This window comes from Xenopus tropicalis, chromosome 6 (genome assembly GCF_000004195.4).
Source record: "Xenopus tropicalis strain Nigerian chromosome 6, UCB_Xtro_10.0, whole genome shotgun sequence".
NCBI lineage: Eukaryota > Metazoa > Chordata > Amphibia > Anura > Pipidae > Xenopus > Xenopus tropicalis.
The window spans coordinates 123,187,543-123,210,468 of NC_030682.2; the positions used below are offsets into that span (position 1 = coordinate 123,187,543).

The 22,926-nt window shown below is 41.5% G+C and overlaps 1 protein-coding gene across 1 annotated transcript in view; it reads left to right on the top strand.

Annotated features, from left to right (window-relative positions):
• pkia (protein kinase (cAMP-dependent, catalytic) inhibitor alpha) overlaps window positions 1-22,489 on the top strand; it is a 42,364-nt gene extending 19,875 nt beyond the window's left edge. The window contains exons 3-4 of the mRNA NM_001030409.1: window positions 18,586-18,763; window positions 21,395-22,489. Of these exons, the coding sequence (NP_001025580.1) occupies window positions 18,613-18,763; window positions 21,395-21,474 (231 nt within the window). The 5' untranslated portion in view covers window positions 18,586-18,612 and the 3' untranslated portion in view covers window positions 21,475-22,489. The remainder of the gene's footprint in view (window positions 1-18,585; window positions 18,764-21,394) is intronic.
• Window positions 22,490-22,926: the final 437 nt, after the last annotated feature.

Here is a 22,926-nt window from a genome sequence, read left to right on the forward strand (position 1 = left end):
CGAAGGCCACTGCATATTAACCGCTACGTGATAATTTTTACAAAGACTGCTTAACAATTTCACCACTGTGAATCTGGTGAAAGTATTTTAGTTAAGAATATATACCTGCTCTTACCTTATTTTGAGCTAGTTTTTTTTATGTTTCAAAGATATGTTTATACTTCAATTTTTTTTAACAATACGGACGGCCAATATTTTTACCCTTTCCTTTCTTCAGGCAAATATTTGAAAATTGCACTTAATATAAAAATAAAATAACCGTTATATTCATATTTAGGACATAATTTGATTAACAACAACAGAGATAACTAGCAATAGTCACTGAACAGGAAAATATGGTTATAGTAAACACACAGGCATGACCCCTTTCCTTCCCTGCTTTACTCACTTCCTCTTCTTTTTTATTTTATTTTCTATAAACATGGTTTATTTTTTAAAATATTGTTGCTACTTCACCCTCATCCTTTTCCACTATCCCTTCAGCCTCTACCACAACCCTTGTTGACCCAATATTATACTTTCTTCTTACAATAATTCTCCTTCTTCCACCACAACTTTTGCTCTTCCTCAAAAACCCTTTATTTATCAGAAGTAAACAGGAGCAGATGGATCCAGCAGGAATGATGTTGTAATAGTGTTAACCACTCCGTCTCTTGTATAATACAGTTTTACAGCGGAGTATATATAGGTGTACTGCTCTCCCTCCATGGTTCTGCTTCTGGCAGGTCATCTTTCCCCTCATTCATGGCTCTGGACTGGGGGAAAATACTGGGTGTTGGGTGTTACAGCACATTCTAAAGATATTTTGCACTCTCAATAAAAATACAAAAAGTCTTGATTAAAGCACATTTAGTAAATAAAGACTTTTTTGTATTTTTAATCGAGAGTGAGAATATGTTTATTCTCGATTCATACCCCATGAATACTGGGGCTTTTTCTATGTTCTAGTGCCAGTTAAGCATGTTACAACTTTTTGATCACTTTCACTAAGGGGCTGATTTACTAACCCACGAATCCGACCCGAATTGGAAAAGTTCCGACTTGAAAACGAACATTTTGCGACTTTTTCGTATGTTTTGCGATTTTTTCGGATTCTGTACGAATTTTTCGTTACCAATACGATTTTTGCGTAAAAACGCGAGTTTTTCGTATCCATTACGAAAGTTGCGTAAAAAGTTGCGCATTTTTCGTAGCGTTAAACTTAACGCTACGAAAATGCGCAACTTTTCGCGTAAGTTTTAACGCTACGCAAAATGCGCAACTTTTTACGCAACTTTCGTAATGGATAGGAAAACTCGCGTTTTTACGCAAAAATCGTATTGGTAACGAAAAATTCGTAAAGAATCCGAAAAAATCGCGAAACATACGAAAAAATCGCAAAGTACCGATCATTACGAAAAAAACGCAATCGGACTCCATTCGACCCGTTCGTGGGTAAGTAAATCAGCCCCTTATAGTGGTATTTGGCTGGAGTGAACCATTGTATTACTATGTAAAGTAAATGCATTTTTTCTGTCCTATATGAATCTGTTTAACGTGACCCTGATGATTATAAACATATGAAACATATGGGATTTGACTAAAGGATTGTTTAAAATAAGGTAAAATGCAAATGTTATTTATCTCACTAAAATTCCTTTTTGCCTTGGCCAAGGAGTGTTGGCTCCGCTGCTCTAAGCCTGCATCTTTTTCTGCAGGCTGAGAGAAGCAGACAAATCTTCCTTGTCTAGTCTGCCACCAACATGGATTTATGTAGCTTAAGGGCTGTGACACACGGGGAGATTAGTCGCCGCACGACAAATCTCCCCAAAATGCCATTCCAACCGGCTAGAATGTAAATCGCCGGTGGGATGGCATATGCGGAGCCGCGATTTGCCAAAGTCGTGGAAGTTTCCTCTCAAGGCAACTTCCGTGACTTCGGCAAATCGCGGCGCCGCGTATGCCATCCCACCGGCGATTTACATTCTAGCCAGTTGGAATGGCATTTTGGGGAGATCTGTCGCACGGCGACTAATCTCCCCGTGTGTCACAGCCCTTAAGCTACATAAATCCATGTTGGTGGCAGACTAGTTCAGTTGGTTTCTTTTAACGTTGACATTTTTTTTTTGTTAGACTTAAAGTATGTTGATCCAAATGATGGAAAGCCCCCTTATCTGGAAGGTTCCTAGATCCCAAGCTTTCCAGATATTAGAACCCATAACTCTATATAGCTGAGTTTTCTCTTAAACCAAAGCTAGGTAGTTGGTATATGGGCAAGTTCAAAGAGCACATGACTAAATGCTATATATATTACAGATGAAGCGCAGGTTTTCCCAAAACTTAACTAGTTACAAGATAACACAGGCTATCCTGTTGTGTTATCTTGTGCCATCTCCCTGCTGTGTCAGGGGAAAAAAAGCCTTCTAGGCTATTATTCTGTTTTTAGACAGCAGGTGGTGCCTGGAAAGTAACGTTAACATACACAGTAGGGGGTCCATTTTGACACCAGACTTCTCCAGCCTTATCTTTTTTCTGGAATGTGGGAAGTGCTAAGAGTGATTAAGATTACCCCCTGGTAAAAGAAAATAGAGCACTAGTCTCTCCTGTGGGTAATTACACACTGGGCTGTTTCTGGGCAAATCCAGTTGGTACAACGTATATCAGGCGCATAATCATATATTTTTAATACTGTAGTTTGGCATTTTTCCCTCCTCTTTTCACATTATGCAATTTTGTTTTCCTCAATCATTTAACTATTAGAGTTCCCAGATCCCTGCAAAGAATGGGCCCAGACAATAAATAAGTTCCCTTTTCTCTGTAATAATAAAACAGTACCTGTACTTGATCCCAACTAAGATATAATTATCCCTTATTGGGGGCAGAACAGCCCTATTGGGTTTATTTCATGGTTAAATGATTCCCTTTTCTCTGTAATAATAAAACAGTACCTGTACTTGATCTCAACTAAGATATAATTACCCCTTATTGAGGCAGAACAGCCCTATTGGGTTTAATTAATGGTTAAATGATTCCCTTTTCTCTGTAATAATAAAACAGTACCTGTACTTGATCCCAAATAAGATATAATTACCCCTTATTGGGGGCAGAACAGCCCTATTGGGTTTATTTCATGGTTAAATGATTCCCTTTTCTCTGTAATAATAAAACAGTACCTTGTACTTGATCCCAACTAAGATATAATTACCCCTTATTGGGGGCAGAACAGTCCTATTGGGTTTATTTCATGGTTAAATGATTCCCTTTTCTCTGTAATAATAAAACAGTACCTTGTACTTGATCCCAACTAAGATATAATTACCCCTTATTGGGGGCAGAACAGCCCTATTGGGTTTTTTTAATGGTTAAATGATTCCCTTTTCTCTGTAATAATAAAACAGTACCTGTACTTGATCCCAACTAAGATATAATTACCCCTTATTGGGGGCAGAACAGCCCTATTGGGTTTATTTCATGCTTAAATGATTCCCTTTTCTCTGTAATAATAAAATAGTACCTGTATTTTATACTGGTTTTTTTTTGTGGTTAGGATGGTTTTGAGAGAGGGCCATTTGTATAACTCAGCCTGCAGCCTTGTGCTTTATATGGGCACAGAACCCCTCAGTGACTTCTAAAATCCTTATCATTTACAGTAGAGGGTACATTATCCCTTATAATACATGAGTGATACTCAGAGTTCCCTGTATAACTCAGCCTGCAGCCTTGTGCCTTTATATGGTCACAGAGCCCCTCAGTGACTGCTAATATCCTTATAATTTACAGTAGGGGGTACATTATCCCTTATAATATACGAGGCCTGCAGCTTTGTACCTTTATCACAGAATGCCTCCAATATCCCTTTTAATACATAAGAGATTATTACAGCCATGTTTTTCATTTATAGTTATTAAGGTTAAGGCCACAGGCAGTGACAGCAGCTTTGGACAAGTATAAATGATAAATAAAGCAGACATTATCAATAGTAAAGAAATATATCTTTCCACAACTTGGGACAACCTATCTGTACTGAACCCAGTGAGTTTCTTACGCCCTGTAGGCAACACTGACACCCAACACTGCACCACACCATACCTCCCAACATTTAAAAATTAAAAAGAGGGACAAAAGTATATGCCGCGCTAAGTGATGCAATATTTTTGACCACGCCCCTCTGACCACACCCACATTACAAAACACCCCCATTTTCCATGGTTGGAATGGCAGCATCAGACAGACCAAGTGCACTAGTGTTTTAACTCTTTTACTGCCAACGACGTATGGCATACGTCGTGGCAGTAAAAGGGCTTAAATGCCAACTACGTGTCCCATACGTCGTTGGCATTTATGCGCAGCTCTCTGCAGCGGCGGCATGTACCGCCGCTGCAGAGAGCTTCTATCCATGACAGCCCCCCTGGGCAATGTGCCAGGGGGGCTGTCATGAGGGTCCTGCAAGACAATCGCTCGCTGCTGCTTCCTGCTTCCTCCTTCCCCCCTGCCGGCCGGCCCACTGAAGAGGAGGCGATCGGGTCTTCAGGACAGGTAAGAACTTTTTTTTTTCATTTACACACTTACACACACACTTACATACATTTATACACACTTACATACATTTACACACACTACATTTACACACATTTTGGCAGTTTTTTTTTTCATTTTTCACACCACTTTTATACACTTATTTACACTCATATACACACTTACACACTATAACAAAACTTTTACACATGTACACACATGTATACACAAACACTTTGGGTTTTTTTTTGTTTTTTTTTCATTTTGCCACTTTGTTTTTAGTTTCTTTTACCCAAAAACTGTTTATTTTGACAGCGTGACTATTGGATCAGATATTCTGACCACTAATTACACTGTCATGTGACTTATTTTGTTGTTTCACTGATTTGCACAATTTTTGTGGTTTTATCGCATTTTATCCCTGTATAAGTGTTCCTAATCTGTTTTTAGCGTAGCTTTGCCAGGTGTAACTTTGGTGTACAAAAATAACTTTGCCTATTTTGAATTCATCAGAATATGTACTTTCCAAAAATATATGGTTTCCTAGGGCTCTCTGTATAGTTAGGGGGGGGGGGTTACTGCACATAATACGCTGTCAGGGGGCTCTGTGTGCAAAAGCTGAGTTGGCAGGTGAGAAATCCTTATGCGCTATTTTCATTTTGGGTTCAGTACATACCGCAGACTTTGGTATATCTATGCATATTGGGCATCAACCTGTTCAGTAGGCCTCTGGTGTTCCTATTTGGGGTGACTTGCCTTTGTACGCAAGAAATTGTGTGAGATAAATGCGGCAAATTGCAACATTTTTAGTCGATTTTCTGAAATGCCATAAAAAACAATAAATTTAGGAAAGCTTTGCAGATTGGTACTTTGGTGTAGAAAGGACTCTTTACCCTTGTTGGATTTGTCAGAATGTGTACTTTCCAAAAATATATGGTTTTGTGGGGGTCTGTGTATAGTTAGGGGAAGTTTCGGCACATAATACACTGACAGGGGGCTCTGTGTGCAAAAGCTAAGCTGGCAGGCGAGAAATCCTTATGCGCTATTTTCATTTCGGGGTCAGTACATACCACAGACTTTGGTATATCTTTGCATATTGGGCATCAAACTGTTCAGTAGGCCTCTGGTGTTCCTATTTGGGGTGATTTGCCTTTATCTGATCTTTATCAAGAAATTGTGAGAGATAAATGCGGCAAATTGCAACATTTTTATGCGATTTTCTAAATGTCATATAAATCTGCAAACTTAGGAAAGCTTTACAGCTTGGTACTTTGGAGCAAAAAGAAATGTTTACCCATTATAGATTCGGGGGGATGTGTACTTTCCAAAAATATATGGCTTTCTGGGGTGAGCGTACTTTTTTTGTAGCATTATCCCACATAAAGGATGTAAATGTGTTGATTTTGCAGGAGCTGAAATGATACATCATATGGGGGTATGTTCCCATTGGGGCCCCTACATGCCACATACTTAGCTAAACCTATACATATTGGGCATCAAACTGTTCAGTGGACCCCTGGCGTTCATATTTAGGGTATTTTATTTGGTTACTTTATGACCCGTAGGAGATAAGATACTATAGACTGGAAGTTTTGAAGCAATTTTTAAAAAAAATCACAAATTTTGATAAAAACCAATAACTTTAGGAAAGCATTGCGACTTGATAGTTTGGAGTAGACAGACAGTTCTGCCTATTCTGTATTCCCCAGAATCTGTTCTTTCCAAAAATGTACAATTTTCTGGGATAAACCTTCTGTTAGTGGAAATTTTGTCCTTGAAATCTGAGGTATGCCGCTTTCTGGAGCAGTGCTTTGGAAATTTGGTAATGTACTGCTGGGAGTTTTTGAGAAATCTCCATAAAACTATATATATTTGGTATTGGCACGTTCAGGAGACATGGGACTTTCCAAATCAGTTGTATATTCGTGAATAAAATAATTTTTGTTTCTAGTATGTGTGTTTATATTATGGAAAATTAGATTTTTTTTGCATTTTTAGACATTTAGAAGCCTATATCTTGTTACAGAATTGGAATTACACAAAAATTCTACCATATTTTGAAAGCTTAGGTTGTTCTGAAAAAAACAATATATTGTTTTCCTGGGTAAACTAAAAGTCCCCCTGAGGAAAGGCCCCTAAAGTGAAACAGTGCAAAATGTTCAAAAACTGTCTGGCAATACAAGTTCCGCTTTGACCAAAACAGCTGGCAGTAAAAGGGTTAATAGCTGGCATCATAAATCATGAGCTGCCCTTGAAAATACAAAAAGGAGGAGGCCCGGACGCGCCTGTGGCCATCAATGGTCCTTCATAGTTCAATTCCCTTGGTGCGTCTGCCTCTATCAATGGGGCTCAATGCTGATACCATTTCTGATACATGCCCTACCTAAGGCATCAGCTTTGAGACCCAAGGAAGCTCAGCTGCCAGGGCGGGACTCGAACTCCAAACCTTACGGGGTAGGAATCGAACTCCAAAGCCAACGGGGCAGGAATCGAACTCCACACCCGGCGATGTAAGGGCGTGCGCTCTACCACTTCGCTATCCTTCCTCCTCCCACTTGTAATATGTTTCTTCGTAATCTTGTCTTCTGCATATTGGCGGTTGGTGTATCCTAACCGACTGACTGAAACACTCAGGGTTAGAGCCTGCTGCTTGCCCCAAGCCCTGCATAACTAGGGGGGCTGTTATAGTAGGGGGAAATGAATCCTCCATTTATCAACATTCTCTGGGGGGGAATGAATACAAGGGTATAAGTTTTACCCCCGGGGCAAGAGAGGTCCCCAAATTTGCCCCATTGACTTATGATGGGGATTTTGGCAAATAACTAGTTTGTCGAAGACCCATGAATGAGGTGTTAAACTGTGCAGCTAATTCGAGAATGGGGTGCAATGACTTTTCTGAGGGGAGGGCAGTTAATTGCCCCAGCAGGGGGCAATTATCCGCCCATAGACTTAACATAGAGACCAACTTTGACTGAGTCCCGCTCCATTTTTGGTAGACCCATGAATGAGGTGTCAAACCGTGCAGCTTATTCTGGAATGGGGTGCTATGACTTTTCTGAGGGGTGGGCGGTTAATTGCCCCAGCAGGGGGCAATTATCCGCCCATAGACTTAACATTGAGACCAACTTTGACTGAGTCCCGCACCGTTTTTCGTAGACCCATGAATGAGGTGTCAAACCATACAGCTTATTCGGGAATGGGGTGCTATGCCTTTTTGGAGGGGTGGGCGGTTAATTGCCCCAGCAGGGGGCAATTAACCACCGTTTGTCGTAGACCCATAAATGAGGTGTCAAACCGTGCGGCTTATTAAGGAGGGGGGTGCTATGACTTTTCTGAGGGGTGGGCGGTTAATTGCCCCAGCAGGGGGCAATTATCCGCCCATAGACTTAACATAGAGACCAACTTTGACTGAGTCCCGCACTGTTTTTTGTAGACCCATGAATGAGGTGTCAAACCGTGCAGCTTATTTGGGAATGGGGTGCTATGCCTTTTCTGAGGGGTGGGCGGTTAATTGCCCCAGCAGGGGGCAATTAACCACCGTTTGTCGTAGACCCATGAATGAGGTGTCAAACTGTGCGGCTTATTCGGGAATGGGGTGCTATGCCTTTTTGGAGGCGTGGGCGGTTAATTGCCCCAGCAGGGGGCAATTAACCACCGTTTGTCGTAGACCCATAAATGAGGTGTCAAACCGTGCAGCTTATTAAGGAGGGGGGTGCTATAACTTTTCTGAGGGGTGGGCGGTTAATTGCCCGAGCAGGGGGCAATTATCCGCCCATAGACTTAACATTGAGACCAACTTTGACTGCACCCGCACCGTTTTTCGCAGACCCATAAATGAGGTGTCAAACCGTACAGCTTATTCGGGAATGGGGTGCTATGCCTTTTTGGAGGGGTGGGCGGCTAATTGCCCCAGCAGGGGGCAATTAACCACTGTTTGTCGTAGACCCATAAATGAGGTGTCAAACCGTGCGGCTTATTCGGGAGTGGGGTGCAATGCCTTTTCTGAGGGGTGGGCGGTTAATTACCCCAACAGAGGGCAATTAACCACTGTTTGTCGTAGACCCATAAATGAGGTGTCAAACCGTGCGGCTTATTCTGGAATGGGGTGCTATGACTTTTCTGAGGGGTGGGCGGTTAATTACCCCAGCAGGGGGCAATTATCCGCCCATAGACTTAACATTGAGACCAACTTTGACTGAGTCCCGCACCGTTTTTCGTAGACCCATGAATGAGGTGTCAAACCATACAGCTTATTCGGGAATGGGGTGCTATGCCTTTTTGGAGGGGTAGGCGGTTAATTGCCCCAGCAGGGGGCAATTAACCACCGTTTGTCGTAGACCCATCAATGAGGTGTCGAACTGTGCGGCTTATTCGGGAGTGGGGTGCTATGACTTTTCTGAGGGGTGGGCGGTTAATTGCCCAGGCAGGGGGCAATTATCCGCCCATAGACTTAACATTGAGACCAACTTTGACTGCACCCGCACCGTTTTTCGTAGACCCATGAATGAGGTGTCAAACCGTGCAGCTTATTCGGGAATGGGGTGCTATACCTTTTCTGACGGGTGGGCGGCTAATTGCCCCAGCAGGGGGCAATTAACCACCGTTTGTCGTAGACCCATGAATGAGGTGTCAAACCGTGCGGTTTATTCGGGAATAGGGTGCTATAACTTTTGTGAGGGGTGGGCAGTTAATTGCCCCAGCAGGGGGCAATTAACCCCCGTTTGTCGTAGACCCATGAATGAGGTGTAAAACTGTGTGGCTTATTCGGGAGTGGGGTGCTATGACTTTTCTGAGGGGTGGGCAGTTAATTGCCCCAGCAGGGGGCAAATAACCACCGTTTGTCGTAGACCCATAAATGAGGTGTCAAACCGTGCGGCTTATTCGGGAGGGGGGTGCTATGACTTTTCTGAGGGGTGGGCGGTTAATTGCCCCAGCAGGGGGCAATCATCCGCCCATAGACTTAACATTGAGACCAACTTTGACTGAGTCCCGCACCGTTTTTCGTAGACCCATGAATGAGGTGTCAAACCGTACAGCTTATTCGGGAATGGGGTGCTATGCCTTTTTGGAGGGGTGGGTGGTTAATTGCCCCAGCAGGGGGCAATTAACCACCGTTTGTCGTAGACCCATAAATGAGGTGTCAAACCGTGCGGCTTATTCGGGAGTGGGGTGCTATGACTTTTCTGAGGGGTGGGCGGTTAATTGCCCCAGCAGGGGGCAATTATCCGCCCATAGACTTAACATTGAGACCAACTTTGACTGAGTCCCGCACCGTTTTTCGTAGACCCATGAATGAGGTGTCAAACAGTGCATCTTATTCGGGAATGGGGTGCTATGCCTTTTCTGAGGGGTGGGCGGTTAATTGCCCCAGCAGGGGGCAATTAACCACCGTTTGTCGTAGACCCATGAATGAGGTGTCAAACCGTGCGGCTTATTCGGGAATAGGGTGCTATAACTTTTGTGAGGGGTGGGCAGTTAATTTCCCCAGCAGGGGGCAATTAACCACCGTTTGACGTAGACCCATGAATGAGGTGTAAAACTGTGCGGCTTATTCGGGAATGGGGTGCTATGACTTTTCTGAGGGGTGGGCAGTTAATTGCTCCAGCAGGGGGCAATTATCCACCCATAGACTTAACATTGAGACCAACTTTGACCGAGTCCCACACCGTTTTTCGTAGACCCATGAATGAGTTGTCAAACCGTGCGGCTTATTCGGGAATGGGGTGCTATGCCTTTTCTGAGGGGTGGGCGGTTAATTGCCCCAGCAGGGAGCAATTAACTACCGTTTGTCGTAGACCCATGAATGAGGTGTCAAACTGTGCGGCTTATTCGGGAATAGGGTGCTATGACTTTTGTGAGGGGTGGGCAGTTAATTGCCCCAGCAGGGGGCAATTATCCACCCATAGACTTAACATTGAGACCAACTTTGACTGAGTCCCACACCGTTTGTCGTAGACCCATGAATGAGGTGTCAAACAGTGTGACTTTTTTCGGGAATGGGGTGCTATGACTTTTCTGAGGGGTGGGCGGTTAATTGCCCCAGATGGGGGCAATTATCCGCCCATAGACTTAACATTGAGACCAACTTTGACTGAGTCCCACACCGTTTGTCGTAGACCCATGAATGAGGTGTCAAACTGTGTGGCTTATTTGGGAATGGGGTGCTATGACTTTTCTGAGGGGTGGGAGGTTAATTGCCCCAGCAGGGGGCAATTAACCACCGTTTGTCGTAGACCCATGAATGAGGTGTCAAACCGTGCGGCTTATTCGGGAATAGGGTGCTATGACTTTTGTGAGGGGTGGGCAGTTAATTGCCCCAGCAGGGGGCAATTAACCACAGTTTGTCGTAGACCCATGAATGAGGTGTCAAACCGTGCAGTTTATTCGGGAATAGGGTGCTATGACTTTTCTGAGGGGTGGGCAGTTAATTGCCCCAGCAGGGGGCAATTAACCACCGTTTGTCGTAGACCCATGAATGAGGTGTCAAACTGTGCGGCTTATTCGGGAATAGGGTGCTATGACTTTTCTGAGGGGTGGGCAGTTAATTGCCCCAGCAGGGGGCAATTATCCGCCCATAGACTTAACATTGAGACCAACTTTGACTGAGTCCCGCACCGTTTGTCGCAGACCCATGAATGAGGTGTCAAACAGTGTGACTTTTTCGGGAATGGGGTGCTATGACTTTTCTGAGGGGTGGGCGGTTAATTGCCCTAGTAGGGGCACGAGTTTTGCCATGGCAAGCACCACTCACAATTTCTTCAGGAAATGTACCTCTCTAGTTATTATTATTATTATTAACATTTATTTATAAAGCGCCAACATATACCGCAGCGCTGTACAATAAGTGTCAGAAAAGTCATAGCACCCCACTCCCGAATAAGCCGCACGGTTTGACACCTCATTCATGGGTCTACGACAAACGGTGGTTAATTGCCCCCTGCTGGGGCAATTAACCGCCCACCCCTCAGAAAAGTCATAGCACCCCACTCCCGAATAAGCCGCACATTTTGACACCTCATTCATGGGTCTACGACAAACGGTAGTTAATTGCCCCCTGCTGGGGCAATTAAACGCCCACCCCTCAGAAAAGGCATAGCACCCCATTCCCGAATAAGCTGCACGGTTTAACACCTCATTCATGGGTCTACGAAAAACGGTGCGGGACTCAGTCAAAGTTGGTCTCAATGTTAAGTCTATAGGGGATAATTGCCCCCTGCTGGGGCAATTAACCGCCCACCCCTCAGAAAAGTCATAGCACCCCACTCCCGAATAAGCCGCACGGTTTGACACCTCATTCATGGGTCTACGACAAACGGTGGTTAATTGCCCCCTGCTGGGGCAATTAACCGCCCACCCCTCAGAAAAGGCATAGCACCCCATTCCCGAATAAGCCGCACGGTTTGACACCTCATTCATGGGTCTACGAAAAACGGTGCGGGACTCAGTCAAAGTTGGTCTCAATGTTAAGTCTATTGTCGGATAATTGCCCCCTGCTGGGGCAATTAACTGCCCACCCCTCACAAAAGTCATAGCACCCTATTCCCGAATAAGCCGCACGGTTTGACACCTCATTCATGGGTCTACGACAAACGGTGGTTAATTGCCCCCTGCTGGGGCAATTAACCGCCAACCCCTCAGAAAAGTCATAGCACCCCACTCCCGAATAAGCCGCACGGTTTGACACCTCATTCATGGGTCTACGACAAACGGTGCGGGACTCAGTCAAAGTTGGTCTCAATGTTAAGTCTATGGGCGGATAATTGTCCCCTGCTGGGGCAATTAACCGCCAACCCCTCAGAAAAGTCATAGCACCCCACTCCCGAATAAGCCGCACGGTTTGACACCTCATTCATGGGTCTACGACAAACGGTGGTTAATTGCCCCCTGCTGGGGCAATTAACCGCCCACCCCTCAGAAAAGTCATAGCACCCCACTCCCGAATAAGCCGCACATTTTGACACCTCATTCATGGGTCTACGACAAACGGTAGTTAATTGCCCCCTGCTGGGGCAATTAACCGCCCACCCCTCAGAAAAGGCATAGCACCCCATTCCCGAATAAGCTGCACGGTTTAACACCTCATTCATGGGTCTACGAAAAACGGTGCGGGACTCAGTCAAAGTTGGTCTCAATGTTAAGTCTATGGGGGATAATTGCCCCCTGCTGGGGTAATTAACCGCCCACCCCTCAGAAAAGTCATAGCACCCCACTCCCGAATAAGCCGCACGGTTTGACACCTCATTCATGGGTCTACGACAAACGGTGGTTAATTGCCCCCTGCTGGGGCAATTAACCGCCCACCCCTCAGAAAAGGCATAGCACCCCATTCCCGAATAAGCCGCACGGTTTGACACCTCATTCATGGGTCTACGAAAAACGGTGCGGGACTCAGTCAAAGTTGGTCTCAATGTTAAGTCTATTGTCGGATAATTGCCCCCTGCTGGGGCAATTAACCGCCCACCCCTCAGAAAAGTCATAGCACCCCATTCCAGAATAAGCCGCACGGTTTGACACCTCATTCATGGGTCTACCAAAAATGGTGCGGGACTCAGTCAAAGTTGGTCTCAATGTTAAGTCTATGGGCGGATAATTGCCCCCTGCTGGGGCAATTAACTGACCACCCCTCAGAAAAGTCATTGCACCCCATTCTCGAATTAGCCGCACAGTTTAACACCTCATTCATGGGTCTTCGACAAACTAGTTATTTGCCAAAATGCCCATCATAAGTCAATGGGGCAAATTTGGGGACCTCTCTTGCCCCGGGGGTAAAACTTATACCCTTGTATTCATTCCCCCCCAGAGAATGTTGATAAATGGAGGATTCATTTCCCCCTACTATAACAGCCCCCCTAGTTATGCAGGGCTTGGGGCAAGCAGCAGGCTCTAACCCTGAGTGTTTCAGTCAGTCGGTTAGGATACACCAACCGCCAATATGCAGAAGACAAGATTACGAAGAAACATGTTACAAGTGGGAGGAGGAAGGATAGCGAAGTGGTAGAGCGCACGCCCTTACATCGCCGGGTGTGGAGTTCGATTCCTGCCCCGTTGGCTTTGGAGTTCGATTCCTACCCCGGGTTTGGAGTTCGAGTCCCGCCCTGGCAGCTGAGCTTCCTTGGGTCTCAAAGCTGATGCCTTAGGTAGGGCATGTATCAGAAATGGTATCAGCATTGAGCCCCATTGATAGAGGCAGACGCACCAAGGGAATTGAACTATGAAGGACCATTGATGGCCACAGGCGCGTCCTGGCCTCCTCCTTTTTGTATTTTCAAGGGCAGCTCATGATTTATGATGCCAGCTATTAACCCTTTTACTGCCAGCTGTTTTGGTCAAAGCGGAACTTGTATTGCCAGACAGTTTTTGAACATTTTGCACTGTTTCACTTTAGGGGCCTTTCCTCAGGGGGACTTTTAGTTTACCCAGGAAAACAATATATCGTTTTTTTCAGAACAACCTAAGCTTTCAAAATATGGTAGAATTTTTGTGTAATTCCAATTCTGTAACAAGATATAGGCTTCTAAATGTCTAAAAATGCAAAAAAAATCTAATTTTCCATAATATAAACACACATACTAGAAACAAAAATTATTTTATTCACGAATATACAACTGATTTGGAAAGTCCCATGTCTCCTGAACGTGCCAAAACCAAATATATATAGTTTTATGGAGATTTCTCAAAAACTCCCAGCAGTACATTACCAAATTTCCAAAGCACAGCTCCAGAAAGCGGCATACCTTAGATTTCAAGGACAAAATTTCCACTAACAGAAGGTTTATCCCATAAAATTGTACATTTTTGGAAAGAACAGATTCTGGGGAATACAGAATAGGCAGAACTGTCTGTCTACTCCAAACTATCATGTCGCAATGCTTTCCTAAATTTATTGGTTTTTATCAAAATTTGTGATTTTTTTTAAAAATTGCTTCAAAACTTCCAGTCTATAGTATCTTATCTCCTACGGGTCATAAAGTAACCAAATAAAATACCCTAAATATGAACGCCAGGGGTCCACTGAACAGTTTGATGCCCAATATGTATAGGTTTAGCTAAGTATGTGGCATGTAGGGGCCCCAATGGGAACATACCCCCATATGATGTATCATTTCAGCTCCTGCAAAATCAACACATTTACATCCTTTATGTGGGATAATGCTACAAAAAAAGTATGCTCACCCCAGAAAGCCATATATTTTTGGAAAGTACACATCCCCCCGAATCTATAATGGGTAAACATTTCTTTTTGCTCCAAAGTACCAAGCTGTAAAGCTTTCCTAAGTTTGCAGATTTATATGACATTTAGAAAATCGCATAAAAATGTTGCAATTTGCCGCATTTATCTCTCACAATTTCTTGATAAAGATCAGATAAAGGCAAATCACCCCAAATAGGAACACCAGAGGCCTACTGAACAGTTTGATGCCCAATATGCATAGATATACCAAAGTCTGCGGTATGTACTGACCCCGAAATGAAAATAGCGCATAAGGATTTCTCGCCTGCCAGCTCAGCTTTTGCACACAGAGCCCCCTGTCAGTGTATTATGTGCAGTAACCCCCCCCCTAACTATACAGAGAGCCCCTGGAAACCATATATTTTTGGAAAGTACACATTCTGATGAATTCAAAATAGGCAAAGTTATTTTTGTACATTAAAGTTACACCTGGCAAAGCTACGCTAAAAACAGATTAGGAACACTTATACAGGGATAAAATGTGATAAAACCACAAAAATTGTGCAAATCAGTGAAACAACAAAATAAGTCACATGACAGTGTAATTAGTGGTCAGAATATCTGATTCAATAGTCACGCTGTCAAAATAAACAGTTTTTGGGTAAAAGAAACTAAAAACAAAGTGGCAAAATGAAAAAAACAAAAAAAAACAAAAACCAAAGTGTTTGTGTATACATGTGTGTACATGTGTAAAAGTTTTGTTATAGTGTGTAAGTGTGTATATGAGTGTAAATAAGTGTATAAAAGTGTGAAAAATGAAAAAAAACTGCTAAAATGTGTGCTGTAAGTGTGTGTAAATGTATATAAGTGTGTATAAATGTATGTAAGTGTGTGTGTAAGTGTTTAAATGAAAAAAAAAAAAAGTTCTTACCTGTCCTGAAGACCCGATCGCCTCCTCTTCAGTGGGCCGGCCGGCAGGGGGGAAGGAGGAAGCAGGAGACGTGATGCGATCGCGTCTGCTGCTTCCTGGAGGGTCCTGCAAGCGAACGATTTGCCCAGGGGGGCTGTCATGGATAGAAGCTCTCTGCAGCGGCGGCACATGCCGTATGCCATACGTCGTTGGCAGTAAAAGAGTTAAAACACTAGTGCACTTGGTGTGTCTGATGCTGCCATTCCAACCATGGAAAATGGGGGTGTTTTGTAATGTGGGTGTGGTCAGAGGGGCGTGGTCAAAAATATTGCATCACTTAGCGCGGCATATACTTTTGTCCCTCTTTTTAATTTTTAAATGTTGGGAGGTATGGTATGGTGCAGTGTTGGGTGTCAGTGTTGCCTACAGGGCGTAAGAAACTCACTGGGTTCAGTACAGATAGGTTGTCCCAAGTTGTGGAAAGATATATTTCTTAACTATTGATAATGTCTGCTTTATTTATCATTTATACTTGTCCAAAGCTGCTGTCACTGCCTGTGGCCTTAACCTTAATAACTATAAATGAAAAACATGGCTGTAATAATCTCTTATGTATTAAAAGGGATATTGGAGGCATTCTGTGATAAAGGTACAAAGCTGCAGGCCTCGTATATTATAAGGGATAATGTACCCCCTACTGTAAATGATAAGGATATTAGCAGTCACTGAGGGGCTCTGTGACCATATAAAGGCACAAGGCTGCAGGCAGAGTTATACAGGAACTCTGAGTATCACTCATATATGATAAGGGATAATGTACCCCCTACTGTAAATGATAAGGATATTAGAAGTCACTGAGAGGTTCTGTGCCCATATAAAGGTACAAGGCTGCAGGCTGAGTTATACAGGGAACTCTGAGCATCACTCATGTATTATAAGGGATAATGTACCCCCTACTGTAAATGATAAGGATTTTAGAAGTCACTGAGGGGTTCTGTGCCCATATAAAGGCACAAGGCTGCAGGCTGAGTTATACAAATGGCCCTCTCTCAAAACCATCCTAACCACAAAAAAAAAACAGTATAAAATACAGGTACTATTTTATTATTACAGAGAAAAGGGAATCATTTAAGCATGAAATAAACCCAATAGGGCTGTTCTGCCCCCAATAAGGGGTAATTATATCTTAGTTGGGATCAAGTACAGGTACTGTTTTATTATTACAGAGAAAAGGGAATCATTTAACCATGAAATAAACCCAATAGGGCTGTTCTGCCCCCAATAAGGGGTAATTATATCTTAGTTGGGATCAAGTACAGGTACTGTTTTATTATTACAGAGAAAAGGGAATCATTTAACCATGAAATAAACCCAATAGGGCTGTTCTGCCCCCAATAAGGGGTAATTATATCTTAGTTGGGATCAAGTACAGGTACTGTTTTATTATTACAGAGAAAAGGGAATCATTTAACCATGAAATAAACCCAATAGGGCTGTTCTGCCCCAATAAGGGGTAATTATATCTTAGTTGGGATCAAGTACAGGTACTGTTTTATTATTACAGAGAAAAGGGAATCATTTAACCATTAAATAAACCCAATAGGGCTGTTCTGCCCCCAATAAGGGATAATTATATCTTAGTTGGGATCAAGTACAGGTACTGTTTTATTATTACAGAGAAAAGGGAACTTATGTATTGTCTGGGCCCATTCTTTGCAGGGATCTGGGAACTCTAATAGTTACATGATTGAGGAAAACAAAATTGCATAATGTGAAAAGAGGAGGGAAAAATGCCAAACTTCAGTATTAAAAATATATGATTATGCGCCTGATACACGTTGTACCAACTGGATTTGCCCAGAAACAGCCCAGTGTGTAATTACCCACAGGAGAGACTAGTGCTCTATTTGCTTTTACCAGGGGATAATCTTAATCACTCTTAGCACTTCCCACATTCCAGAAAAAGATAAGGCTGGAGAAGTCTGGTGTCAAAATGGACCCCCTACTGTGCATGTTAACGTTACTTTCCAGGCACCGCCTGCTGTCTAAAAACAGAATAACAGCCTAAGAAGGCTTTTTTCCCCTGACACAGCAGGGAGATGGCACGAGATAACACAACAGGATAGCCTGTGTTATCTTGTAACTAGTTAAGTTTTGGGAAAACCTGTGCTTCATCTGTATATATCAGTTTTCAAATGTGTGAACTTTTTTTGTGTTTATTAAGAACCTCTGGTGCCCAGAAGTTCCCCACTCATTCTAAGCTTACAGTTTACACGCCTCCTCAAAGTATACAGTCTTTGACATTCATAAGACAAACTGTAAATTTCAACTTTAAATGGAAAATGTATTTTAGATTCTTGGCTAAATATTTAGTAACTCTTACAGTCTGCAGCAAAAATTATATTTATCTGTATGCCATACTGCTTTATCAGCCAAGGTAAAATAAAATATAATGCATTGAGTTAAATGAAGCATTCTTCAAAGAAATGCAAATGGTAGAATAATGGCTGTAGCAAAAATAAACTTAAAGCATTTCTCACCCTTGGAAGTACAGTCATGCGACTACTGTATCTGGAAATTAAGTATTGAGAGAAAGCTCTGAATTACGAGAAGACTATCTCCTGTATTAATAGGAGATAGTATATAATATATATTTTTTTTAAATAATTTTCTTTTTCTCTATAATAATAAAACAGTACCTTGTACTTGATGGTAACTAAGCTGCATGAATCCATATTGGTGGCAAAAAAATCCTATGGGATAGATCCTATACCTGTATTGTGTTACATACAGCTTGAATGATTGGAACAGTAGGAGAGGAGTTGCCCCTTCTGCCATTCACACAATAAATGACCCTTATACTGTTGCATTGTATGATTGTTTAAACACTTGCTATGATGCATACTGATTATTACTATTCTAATAATAATAGTTCTCCCTTTACCAGAATATGTATTTTGTTATATACATAATTATACATTCTCATCCCATTGTTATTGTGTCTATTTAGGCATTGCTATGAGGAAACTTGGTAGCAATGACTGATGTGGAATCTACCTATGCAGATTTCATAGCCTCGGGAAGAACAGGAAGAAGAAATGCTCTGCATGATATACTTGTCTCCTCTTCCAGTGGGAATACAAGTGAACTGGCTCTGAAGTTATCAGAGCTTGATATAAGCAAGTCAGGTAAATGAAAGATTCTTTTGCATGAATTATTCCCAACAATGGTCCTAACTCATTATTTATTCTTCCTTCACATGGCAATGGGCTCATGGGAGGACGTTAATCACCCAGATACCAAAGGAGGCATTTCCACACCACTCTCCACCCTTTTTCCTATGTTGGCCTTGGAGGATGACTTACCTTGCAATCCAGATTAAGTCACCATGCAGCTGCTGTCTGTCGCCCTCTGTAGCTATTTTAGCTATAGTATTAGATGCTGGAGTATTATCTCTATGGCTCTCTTCCTAGTGGAGCCCTGGCTTTATGATATATATTTTTATTTGTTGTAGCTGTCTCAAGTTCATGAAAGTCCAGATCAGATTCTGAGGTTTTTTTTTGTTTGTTTGTGGTATAAAAGAGATCACAATAGAAATAATTTGCAGCAGATGCTAAAATATTTTCTGTATGTAGGAGCATTCATCATAGACACAGGGACTCTCACAAAAGGGACAGAGATTAGATGAATCTTTCAGAAGACAATGCATGTTCTAATCATGCCCTGTATAATGAAAAGTTGCCAGACATGTTTATGCAAGGCAGTGCTCCCTATGGTCCCAAGCAATTTGATATCTTCACCAAATGGATCAAAGAATCCTCTGATAAGTCTGTGGCAGAAATAGTAGCAAAGGGTACAGATAATAGTCTGTCGACAGTAGCAGCTATTGTGTCACCTACTGGAGAAACTACTACAGTATTAATTGGAGCCATGAGAAGAACACAAGGAGACTTCAACATCCGAGCCACATTTGATGTTCAAAACTACAAAATAAGCAGCTATTCCCAATGCATAATTTAAGCAAGAGGGGGCAGTACCGATAAGATTTTTGTTTCTAAAATATATGCCTTCCCAGAAAATAATGTAAAACTCACTCCAAGTTGGACACCTACATCACTTGAGTAGCAAGAACTACTTTATGGATAAAGGTGTATCACTAGAAGGAATTATGAAAAAGTGATCAGATTTTGTAATTAAAGGAGCCACTTGTAAGGCTTGGTAGGTAGACCCAACAAATCTGGTTAAATAGAAATATCACCTAGGACAGTAAGCAGAGAAGAGGTTTTTAACTCTTTAGAAGAGATCAAGTTGCTAACATGATTTCTGTGCAAAAGCATAGATGAAACCATTAAAGTTAACTGCAAAAGGCAAGAATATGACCAGGGCCATTGGGGTGCCCAAGTCAAAGATTCCACTTATTTGTGAGAATGTGAGAAGAAACCTGACTTCCTATGTGTCTCTGTTATGAAAAATAAACATTAAAGCACATACTGTAAGGCATCCCCAAAAGAAATGTACAGAGCAGAAGTCTACTAGTACATTATTAGGATTTATCAACTTAATCATCATTTGGACAGGTATGGGGTTATGTAATAAAAAGCACTATGTTTGCCATAATCCATAGCAACCAATCAGCAGGTAGTTAGTTTCATAAAACATGAAGTGCCACCATTTGCTTTCCCCTGCATTTCAAAAAATAGCAAAACAAGTACAAATAGTTTGATGGAAAGTTGAAAAGGCCATCTTAAAAAAAATAAAATTCTAATATTGATTTGCCAAAACAATTTCTATTGTTAAACACACCATATAATGCTTATATAATTGTGTAGCAAGATAAAGTGACTCAGATATTGTTCCAATGCAAGTCTTGAAATATTCCAATCTGTGATTAAGAGGCACATGTTAGATGAGAAATAGAGAGAAGTTTCCAGCACTGTGATTTTCTGCATCTGCTTTTAATAACATATTACTAAAATATGTTCCCACAATATAAAGCAGTTTAGTTATTGTATATTTATTTACTGGTATTTATATAGCACTGACACATTTCCACAGCACTTTTACAGAGATGCATCTAGGGTCCCTATCACATTCAAACACTAGGGTCATTTTAGTCAGAAGCCAGTTAACCTACCTGTATGTTTTTGATGTCTGGGAGGAAACCAGGTTCCCTCAAGGAAAGCCATGCAGTCACTGGAAGAGCAAACAAACTTCTTGCAGATAGTACCCTGGCTGGAATTCGGCTCAGAACTCCAGAACTGCAAGAAAGCAGTTCTACTTCCTGAGCCATTGTAATTTAGAGAACATTTGCCCCCCTACTTTCTTGTAGTTGGCTCGAAGTCTGGTGAAGTAATGTCTGAAGGGATGAGAGAAAAAACAAGTTTATTTTTAAACTAATTAGAGTCCATAAAATGTTGGCTACAACAATTTAAAATGCGTAAATGATAAATGAGTAAAAAGCATATCTAGTGAATGATAGTGATAATTTATTTATCATATATTAGTCATTCGGTATGGTAATACACTTTATATATTATACACATACACTTCAAAATATTTTCCAGTTTATATCGCATTACATGTCATAATATGGAAGCTCCTTGTGTCCGTGCTCTGTGCATTTCTCTATGGAAATTGAGAAACAATTTTACTTTCTGCACAAGTAAGTGCTTCTCCAGGTGGAAAAACCAACAAAAACAGAGAGCCATTAATATGCAGAGCAGATTGTCCTTTTGGGTTTTTACATTAGAATGCTTTTTTGTACATGTACCATTTGAAAGAATATATATCTAATATTTTATCTGTGGTTTCCCCAACAGAAGGTGATGAAAATGAGAAAGAAAATCCAAGTGATAAGACTCCAGAAGAAAAGAACCAGGCACCAAAGCCAGAAAGCTAACACTTCAGTTTAATCCACATTAGGGATTATCACGAAAAAGAACCAACCACAAAGCAATAACAGATTGATTGCATTAAAATGATGGATTTCAAAATGTATATGACCATTTACTGGAACATAGCACAACGATTACAATCAATCAAAGTTAATCCAGGAATATGTCCTAAATTGATCATAAGCAATGGCTGACATATTGTGGACATTTTATGATGATGAGTTAGCTAGGCACCATTCGAGAGCCATGAATATTCTTATAGTGAGCGGCTCTGACACTATCAAAGGGTTTAATTCTGTGCTGTTGTAAAGCCTTCCATGATCTTTAAAGCTTCAGACAGAAGCCCTCACTAAGAAAACTTAAAAAAATCAGTTAACTAAACCAATGTTAATGTGTGTTCAATAGATCTGTTGTTTACAAAAGTTTTGTATGGTACGAGCTTAACCTCTTATGGCACCCTGATAATAATGTGCACACTTGAAATACTTGACACAAACTAGAAGGGCTTGGATTTATTTATCCCTGCCAATTGTTATTTGACAATCTAATCACCTTCAAATGAAAAGATATCAGTTCTTTCGGAGCACTTACTAGATTCCCATTACCCAATGTATTACATCTATAAAGTTTTTAGGACTACTCTTGTACTTCACTCATTGTTTTGTATGTTGTTACTCAATTTTAACCTGTATTCTAAAAAAAAAAGCTGTGCAGCTGATTTTCTCACAAACACCATACTTTTTTATTTTTAATTCCATAATCACCAATTGTACAATGAAATGGTTAAATGAAACAGCAATGCACTACTAAATTGTTAATCACTGTTGGATACTATGAATGCACTTAGGATACGCGTGTGTGTATTTTTTTTTATCAGAGCACACATTCCTTCCAGAGTATCTATTTATAACACTGTATTTGTTACAATCGTAATAGTGCATTTTTAATGTTTGTACATTTTACTGATTCATAGTGTGATGGCTTCTTAGTTATGATAATCAATAAACTGAACTAAACAGCTTATGGTTACTGATTTCACATATGAATTTTACAGTGTCAGTCGTCCACTGTTCCAGTTTTCTGTTTTCTTTCTTTTGCTTAAAAATAAATATTTACAGACAAACTTGTCAGCAAAAAGGAAGAGTGTGTTACTCTTCCAAGACGCACCGGAAAATATATTTTTCACTATGTACCCCTTCTATTGGAGGCAAGTTTTGGGTCCAGGAGTATATTGATATATGTAGGAAGAAACCATGGTGGTTGTTTACTTACTGCAGTTGTGGGCCTGCCAATTTTCCAGCAGTCAGTTGTCTGAAAAATCCCATTTTGTGCCAACATGCGCTCCTTGCACTTCTGTATAGATTATTAATTGAAAATAAGTCAGTTAAAGCAACAAGCTTAAAAGAGTTTATCCACCTCAAGGAAGCTGTAAGATTTTGCATAAATGTACCAATGAA